At 38.2% G+C, this 9,327-nt stretch overlaps 1 protein-coding gene across 1 annotated transcript; it reads right to left on the bottom strand.

The window, feature by feature from the left end:
• Nucleotides 1-4,938: 4,938 nt before the first annotated feature.
• LOC114841442 lies at nucleotides 4,939-5,791 on the bottom strand. The gene has a single exon (XM_029126425.1). It carries the CDS (start codon nucleotides 5,701-5,703, stop codon nucleotides 4,939-4,941), a length of 765 nt encoding a protein of 254 aa, XP_028982258.1. The 5' UTR covers nucleotides 5,704-5,791.
• Between the last annotated feature and the right edge of the window lie 3,536 nt (nucleotides 5,792-9,327).

Genomic DNA, 9,327 nt, shown 5'->3' on the forward strand with positions numbered 1-9,327 from the left:
ACTCAGAATTCCATTCTCAATCGATCTATATAGACATGTAGAGACTTTTTTTTATGACTGCATACGCCATCTAGGAAAGGGGTTGGTGGGGGTGGAAAAATGGGGTCAAAACTTATAGGTACAGATTAACTCAGAATTCGATTGTGAATCGATTTCTATATACCTATAAAGACCTTTTTTTATCGCGTCCGCCATCTTGGAAAAGGGTTAGTAAGGGTGAAAAAATGGGGTGAAAATTTGTAGGTACAGATCGACTCAGAATTCGATTCTGAATCGATCCATATATCCCTGTCAATACACATTTTGCCTCCATAAAATCGTATGATGCCAGAAAATACCCATTTTCCCTCCACGAAATCGTAAGCGTACACGAAACTCATTTTATCCCATAAAATCGTAGGAAAACAGCAAAGACCCATTTTACCACTAAGAAATTCAATGAGGTCAGCAAATAACCATTTTGCCCTAATGAAATCGTGTTAGTTCGCAAAAAAGCCATTTTGCCCTCATGAAATTGTATGAGGTCGGAAAATACACATTTTGCCTCACTGAAATTGTATGCGGTCAGAAAACACTCATTTTGCCCCAATGAAATCGTATGAGTTCAAGGAAAATCCCTTTTGCCCCCATGAAATCGTATGAGGTCAGAGTATACCCATTTACCCCCATGAAATCGTATGAGTTCATAAAATACCCGTTCTATGCCCATGAACTCATCGGAGTATACGACAAATCCGTTTTACCCCCATGAAATCGTAGGGGTAGAGGAAAGACCCATTTTACCCATAAGAAATCGAATGAAGTCAGCAAATACCCGTTTTGCTCCAATGGAATCGTATTAGTTAACAAAAAAACCCTTTTGCCCCCATGAAATCGTATGAGGTCAGAAAATAGTCATTTTACACCCCTGAAATCGTAGGAGTACAGGAAAAACCGATTTTGCCCCGATGAAATCGTAGGAGTACAGGTAAGACCCATTATACTCCTAAGAAATCGAAGGAGGTTAGCAAATACCCATTTTGCCCCTACAAAATCGTCTAAGGGCCACAGAAATCCCATTTTGCGCCAATGAAATAGTATTAGTTCACGAAAAACCCGTTTTGCCCCCATCAAGTCGTAAAAGTTCACAGAATACCCATTTTGCTCCCATGAAATCGTATGAGGTCAGAAAATACCCATTTTACCCCCATGAACTCATCGTAGGACAAATCCATTTTGCCCCCATGAAATCGTAGGAGTACAGGAAAGACCCATTTTACCCCTAAGGAATCGAATGAGATCAGTACATACCCATTTTACCCCAATGAAATCGTATGAGCTCAAAAAAAACCATTTTGCCTCAATGAAATCGTAAAAGTTCCCTAAAAACCCATTTTGCCCCCATAAAATGGTAAAAGTTCACAGAATACCCTTTTTGGCCCCCTGAAATCATAGGAGTAGAGGCAAGGCCCATTTTGCCCCAACGAAATCGTATGAGGTCAGTAAACACCCATTTTACCCCCATGAACTCATCGTAGTACACGACAAATCCATTTTGCCCCATGAAATCATAGGAGTACAGCAATGATCCATTTTACCCCTAAGAAATCGTATAATTCAATTTTCTTGAGATTTCTCCCTAGTTATTTTCAACTAAAGATTATAGCGTTTTTCTCACACCACTTACTGCGGCAGTAAGCGTTGCGTGTTTCACAGCAACCAAAAAATAATTAGTCGTGTTTCTTCGTGTTCTGTTTCGTCGATAAAACAGGTGACATGTGCGCAATGCGTGTTTCTTGCTTAATTTGATTGCGAATAGGTTAATTTTATTTATTCCGGTATTTGAGGAGTGTGAGGCTATTGGAGACCTGGGGGAGTTCTTAGCGCTGGTGGAAAATATTTTTTGTGCTAGTGGACTTGTAAAAGGCATTTGGGGTAGGTGATGTGCGCATGTTATTGTGGGGAGTGCAAATGCAGCAGTAGTGCATCGTGTTCAACCTTCCCCAGTGTCTGGGTAACCATCGACAGTCAGGTCACGAGGTCCACATTCAAAAGCCGCTCCAAGGGTGCGGAAATGGTCTAACTGAGTGATAGGAGTGAGTGATTGAGACAGTGAATGAGATAGGGAAGGCATCGGAGCTGCTTTTTCAGCTTGCCTGCTGTCTCGTCCTCACCTGCTCAAGGAAGTGATTGGAGCTGAAAAAGGCAGTTGGGGTAGGTTATGCGAGCATCATGTTCGGGGGTTTGTAAATGCAGCTGTAGTGCATCGTGTTCCACGTGCCCCAGTTTCTTGGCTATTGACAGTCAAGTGACGAGGTCCACATTCAAAAACTGCTCCAAAGTTGCGGAAATGGTCCAGCTGAGTGATGGGGGCGAGTGATTACAGCAATAGTGAATGAGGTAGGAAGGTGCAGAAATTGTCTGATTAAGGGATTAGAGCTGCTCTCTCATTTTCAGCTTGCCTGTTGTCTCATCTTCAACTGTTCCATGAAAGGATTGGAGGTGATGTCTCGTCTGCAACTGCTTCATGGAAAGATTGGAGCTTGGTTCTCGTCTTCAACTGCTCCAAGAAGGGATGAGGACTGATCCAGATTTAGGCTGAAGATGAGCTTGCATTCACTATAAAATAAGAATTCGATTTTCTCACACATGACATTAAATAGAAGGAAAAGACAAACTTACTCCCCCACGATCCTTTCGATGGACGATATCTTCTTAGTTCCCAGTTTCACCTCAAACGCACCTTTACGAGACTTCTCCATTATCAATTTGATCATTGCGGCGTCATCTGTGAAATTTTCATGAAGATTTTTTTGTGAAACATTTCAGTCAACCGCCTACTGAATATTCAATCAAATTTACGAGCCTAGAATTCTCTTGCGATCTACGTCATTCCTGACCTGGAATGTCACAGACACTTTATCATTCAATTTGAATGTGGCGAAGGGCTGAGTCATGGTGGCTCAATATTTTATCACTAAATTCAACCGGAACATCTATATCCGTTGATATTTAAGATTGAATGACAGGTGAACAAATGAAAGTCAGCCCATGAAGATTCTAACGAGGGATATCCTTACTGAATAATAGATCAGAAGAACTGGGAAGGCTAATAAATGTGGGAGGAAGAAAGATAAGAAAGTATGAGAAAACTGATGAATAAAAAATTTGGAAGGGAAATTCAATGGATTACATTTTTCTTCTTCAATTTTTTTCCTCTTCATCCGGGAGCGTTCGCTTTATTTTTTAGGATTCCGCAAATTCCTTGTTTTTCTTTTATCTCTTGTTTTTTGCTCGGAATTCGAACACGCGATATTTTCACTCGATCATCGGGAATTATGGGTGTGATCTGACTATCATAACAGTCTGGATAAGTTATATAATGATAAGTCATGTATGTGGGCGACTGGGAATTTTACTGCGGGGAGTTTGCATGCTTCTAGAGCTGTAAAGTGGCGACGACACCGACAAACCGTGAATCTGATTAATAATTGATAATAATAGTAATAAATTAGTCTCTCATTTAAACTCCATCACCGCTAGAAAAGGGAGATTGGAATCATTTTCTCTCCCTCCTGGTTTTCCAAAATACTGCCGATGCGAAATGATTGACTAATCGCAGTACTCTGAATGCTGACCAATAGGAAGAAATCGCTGATAACCAACTCAAACAGAAGGTCCTTCCATGTCTTAACGAAACGTTTCGTGTGCCGAAGCCCATCTGCAGCACCCATGAGTGAAGCGAACATTCATTTTCATTGGGGGTTCAGTGAAATTGAAATTTGCATTATTTTTTCTTCTCAATGAAGTTAAATCAACTCAAATCAAATAAAAATGCTTGTTTATTATCAAAATAAAACATCTTCTGACTGTGAACGTATTGGAAGTCTTCTCGATTGTTCTACTCGTTTGTTCTACTAGATTGTTCCTCTCGATTGTTATACAATCCATTGTTATCTGTCAATCAGATATTTTGGTAGGATTAGAAGGTGAGAGGTATGATAAATCAAATGGGAGACAGTAGCTCCAATTTCATCTTACCTCATTCACTATTCAGCGTGCGAAGGGAGGCAACAAAACACTTTTTGTAGCATATCCAATCCTTCAATCTCTTGCTGGAGCAGTTGAAGGCGAGACATCAGCTCCCATCCCTTCCTGGAGCAGTTGAAGACGAAACATCAGTTCCAATCTCTCCATGGAGCAGTTGAAGACGAGACATCAGCTCCAATCTTTTCCTGGAGCACATGAAGACGCGACAGAAGCTCTAATCCCATCCGGGAGCAGTTGAAGATGTGACATCAACTCCAATTCCTCTATGGATCAGTTGGAGACGAGAGAGGCGCTCCAATCCCTTCCTAGAGCAGTTAAAGACGAGAGACGAGCTCCAATCACTTGTGTACTCTCCCCTCTGGATCACGTGTCCTTGCAGATAGAGGATTTAAACAAATCCAAACATTGTTACAACCGAAAAAATGTAAACTTCTGAGACCTCCTTCAGTCCAAACAGACGTGAAACCAACAAAAGAAGAAGTATTAACTACTAAACAAATTACGAGTGTTAGAATCCACGTAGAAAGAGTAATCTAGCTTGAGCTTGAGAGAATTCAAAATGTTACAACCACATGTGACCCTAGACCATAACTTATTAGGTCTGATGGATGATATAGTACTTGTGGCTGCTGCGTTCGTGAACTTACAAAGCAAAATAATCCAATGAATACAGAGAATAAGTCTTGCGTAGCACCATTGATAATAATACAATAAATTATATTTAGAATTTCCAACACTTTGTATATTTTTGTAATGTATCGAATAGCATAAATATTAATTTTTTTCCCCCTTGACCGAGTTCATCAAGGCAGGGAAGATGGCTGAAACCCAAAATGCTGTGGCCTGCTGGAGAAACGTCGTGGTGAATTGAGAATCGTATTCTTCCTCAAGGATAGTTACGTCGTTAACTCATGGAAAATTTGGATCAGCAATGCAAAATTTAGCTTTCTTTTTTCCAGCAAATAGCATTTGCAACTCTATTTGTGCTCGGCAGTTTGGATTCACGACATTGTTGTGATAGTAATTTGAGACAGTATCAGTTCTAGTTGGACACTTAACTTCAATAATTGAAGTTCTAGTTAAGCCATCGGGTGATGCTCCAAACCAAGGATATTGAGGGGACAACAACAAGCCCGACTTCAATATCTTCTCCCCGATCAAGTCTTCTACAACCTTAATCACGTCGGATTCCAACTCTCGCCCCCTTGCCATCGCCCCTGTATCGATAGTTTTTCCTCCCATAATTTTGTTGAAGAGAGCCCCTCCTGTTGTGTGACGGTGGGCCGTCTGATCGAATATTGAAGCGGTTATGCGTCCATACCTCATTTCGTACCAAATTGGTGATTGGCTCTGATCCTTCGTTAGATTTGCAACGGTTACACAGTCTTTAAAAGAATAACTATTCTGACAAAAGTTCAAGAATTCTTGCGCATCGTCACGATTGCCAGAATAACTCCAGGTTAAGTGATAAAGTGAGATTATCTCCCAGTTATCTCTGGGTTTGAAAAAATGTACATGATGACTGTCATGTTTTTCGTCAATGCCTCGTTGTTCTGTCCTCTGTAGAAAGTCATTGGAGCTCCTCTTTCTTTTTGTGGAAGATGAGAGCTGTGAAACTTGACTCTCGGAATTCTTTACCCCTTTCGACTCATCTACCATCTCATTAATGGTCATGCTTTTTATTTTAGAGCCCACTGAAGACAGTCTTGATTTTTTCCAATAGCATGACACTTCAGTCACAGATTTGGTTCCAGACCTACGATGTAACCACGCCACGAAGGCATTTGCGTGTTTGCATTCACCTCGAATTCGACAAATTCTTCAGCAACAATGGATATAGACTACTTGAGAAACAAAATTTTCTAAGACATTCGAAACTGGAAGCAGAAAATAGAAAAATAGAGGGCCCATATAAAAAAGTTGAATAGAAAAACCTATTGCATTCGCTGGACAATTCTATAGAATTTCTATTGAAATTTCTCTTAGTTTTTAATCTTCTATTGAAATTCTCAACCAAAAATGTTTAATAGAAAAACTTGATGGAATTCGATGTTTCTATTGGCATCTTTTCTATGGAATTTCTTCGTCCCAAATTTTCTAATTTTCTTTGTTCGATTTTCTTCATGGAAAAAGAAAAAAAGTGAAATGATAAAAGCTTAGAAAATTTAAGCTGAGTAAATCCTATAGAAAATATCCCAATACAATATGCTGTATAGAAGCAACAAATTCTAATGGCTTTCTTCATAAAATACTGCATGTTGAATATTTCAATAAAAACGACCAAAAACGAATGTAGAGTTCGATAGAAGTTCTATAGGAATTCAATACAAATCCAATAGAATTGTCTAGCGAATATGATACCTTTTTCTATTGAATTTGTTCACACGTGTGATGTTTGAAGGTAGAAAGAATGATATTTTTTCAAGTACTTCAAAATTTTTTTCCATTGGCGAAAGAAATGGAAACTCTGAAAATGAACTGGGAATCCTAGTCTTTCATAGCTCTTCAGTGATCTGCAGATTACCAAGGTGCAATCCCTAGTGCACTTTCTAGTTATTAAATGAATTATTAACAATGGAAGAGTTCAGTAGCGATTTCGAAAGAAAAAGAATTCAGAAAATAAAGGGAGAAGGTTTTCATAAATTTTTGAATGTTCTTTCACCTGCAGCAGTGGCACAATCACGACAAGTTGCTTCCTCAATTGTCTGCTTTGCTTCATCAATTACAACAGAGTCACCGAATATCCTTTATCGCGTATTTTGTGCTCTGGACATACTCGTGCTTTAACGATATATAAGTTGTCCTTCCGATGCACTTAAACCCAACCAACTGCCTCATCTCCATAATTTGGACGTGATGCCCTATGTAAATAAATTATTCAAAGACAAACTCATACAATTATTATTGTCTCCTGCCTATAATAAGCTATTTTATCCATCAAACATACCTGCTGGCTTTAACTCCTCTGCTTCCCGCACTTTGACACAGAACTGAATGTAAATGATCCTCAAAGGTCGTATAATCTACTACTGGTAGATTCCCAGAACACGCCTTTTCAAAATCCTTTTCTGTTGTCACTTTCATTTTTTTATTTTACATAAATATTTCAATGCATGTCACCACCCTTATGACGTAATAGGTGACAAAATTGTGTTTAAAATCGGGACATTTTCAATTAATTATTAAAAAATATCTAAGTAAAACCTGAGTGGATTTTTTATGAAATAGTCATTAGTATGCCACAAAGAATCGATCTGTTACTATATTTCATAAAACTGAGATGCACGCAAGTTCCCTATTAAAATATTTATTTCATTCTTTCACCATACGGCAAGAATCTGAAAATAATCTATGAGAGAGAAGCAATTAACTTACAAGGAACCCTAGGTAGGTGTCCGCCTCCGATTTTGATGAATTTTATATATGTTATAGAGGAGTCAAAACTAAGGGACATGTATTTTTTCTTATCGGCTAATACGTGGATTTTGGGGGCAAAACTGTCCTCTCAAGTAGGCCACTTCTCAGGTTATTTTGTCGTTTGAGTGCATAAAGAGAATACTCTTTAATTCAAATATGAATGATGAATATGTGAATTAAAATCATTCCCAGGGGTTGAAATTTAGGGGGTGAACTACTCCCGCGAAAATTTTTTTTTACAATTAAAAAAAAACTGTTGCTCACAATTTCATCAAACCAATTCCATTCGAAAGAGCATTCAAAAAGACAGAATATCTTTTCTTGCATTTTTTTCTACAAATTGCAATTTAATTGCGACAAAATCAACTTCCAGTAACTGTCCTATCTTTCAATTTTCCGCGCTGTGAATCGAAGCTTGTATGGGATAAAAGGATTAACAGTCAAATTCGTACACGCTGTGCTGAATGTGGGGGGTAAGTAACCTCCTGACAAGTCAGTATTCGATAAAACAAAAAAACATGGTTTAAAATTTTATGAAATCATTACTATTTGCAACTTAAGGAAAAGATACGAAGTACCTTTTTTGTTTTTGTTTTCTTCAATTGAAATTCAAACCCATCGAATAGATTACTAATAATTTGCAAATCATCAAATCTGCTGCCTATTTACTTTTCATGTAGTTCCTCTCAACGAATCGCCATGACAGCCTTCTCAACATAACAAGCATTTGATGACAACTCAATATGGAAATATGACAATAATTATAGTAATTACTCAAGAGTGGGATTCCAAGTAAACATGTCTAATAATGGTAGAGTTCATAGCATTCATTTTTTGCATATATTATGATTTTAGTATAATTTTCCGAATCATCAATATTCTATGTAGATAGGTAATATTAGGGATCGTAATTCATACAGAAATGGAATTCATCAAAAAAATGCGACAAACAGAGATTTTTGGCACCATGAGCACTAGGATGGCTCAAACGTTGAAAAAATTGAATTTCGATTTTTTTTATTTTGAATATGGTAAGGAAAATAATGATGAACCCAGAGGAATTTTTTCAAATTTTTAAAATTATTTTTGTACTGGCGCATAGCAGTTCAATTTGCTAGGCACTTTTACACGTTTTCACAGAGAGAATGTGATAATAATTTTTTTAATACTCAATTTCTCAATTTATCGCTATCACCTTTTGTAGACTTTCTGAAAGGGAGGTAAGACATACATAAAAATTTTTTTCTCCGCAAAATAGCTATTTGTTATTGAAATAAAAATCCGGATTTATGCGAGATTTAGAGATCTTCAGACGCCTCTATGAGCCCTACGGAGCGTCCATTATTCCCCTAGATTTGATAGAATGAGGTCAGTCAACTTGCCCCAAGCCTGCTCAACATCGGATGCGGCGATTGAGCTTATGAATGAANATAATAAATGTCCAGGGATCGATCAACCGATCGTACAGTCTTTGTTCTCATCATCATCCAGTTTTTGAGTAGTTGCACATTTTTTACAGCACATGCCTTGTTCTCTGTGTAACGATGGAAATGACACAGGGAGGCTGGTAATTCTGTGAACTTGGAGAGTGACGGGCAATCATCGTAACATTCTTCGATATTAACCACCGGAGGTGCCGGTCCAACCATTTTTTGCAGCCATTTTTTCTTATCTTCACCTTTCACATAAATTTTGTCAATATTGTCCCACTCTCGAACAAGTCTTTCAAGATCATTATAGGGTTTATTCCCATAATTCCAAGGTGATTAAATCCATGATGATTAAGCTCAAGACACTCATTCACACCTCTATACTTCGCCGGTAAACTGGAGAACGCATAAGGAGGGCGAAAAAACCACGCTGCTGGGCATTTGACTCCCG

The sequence above is a fragment of the Diachasma alloeum genome, unplaced genomic scaffold, assembly GCF_001412515.2.
Source record: "Diachasma alloeum isolate Michigan unplaced genomic scaffold, Dall2.0 Dall_scaffold_00448, whole genome shotgun sequence".
NCBI classification, from domain to species: Eukaryota; Metazoa; Arthropoda; class Insecta; order Hymenoptera; family Braconidae; genus Diachasma; species Diachasma alloeum.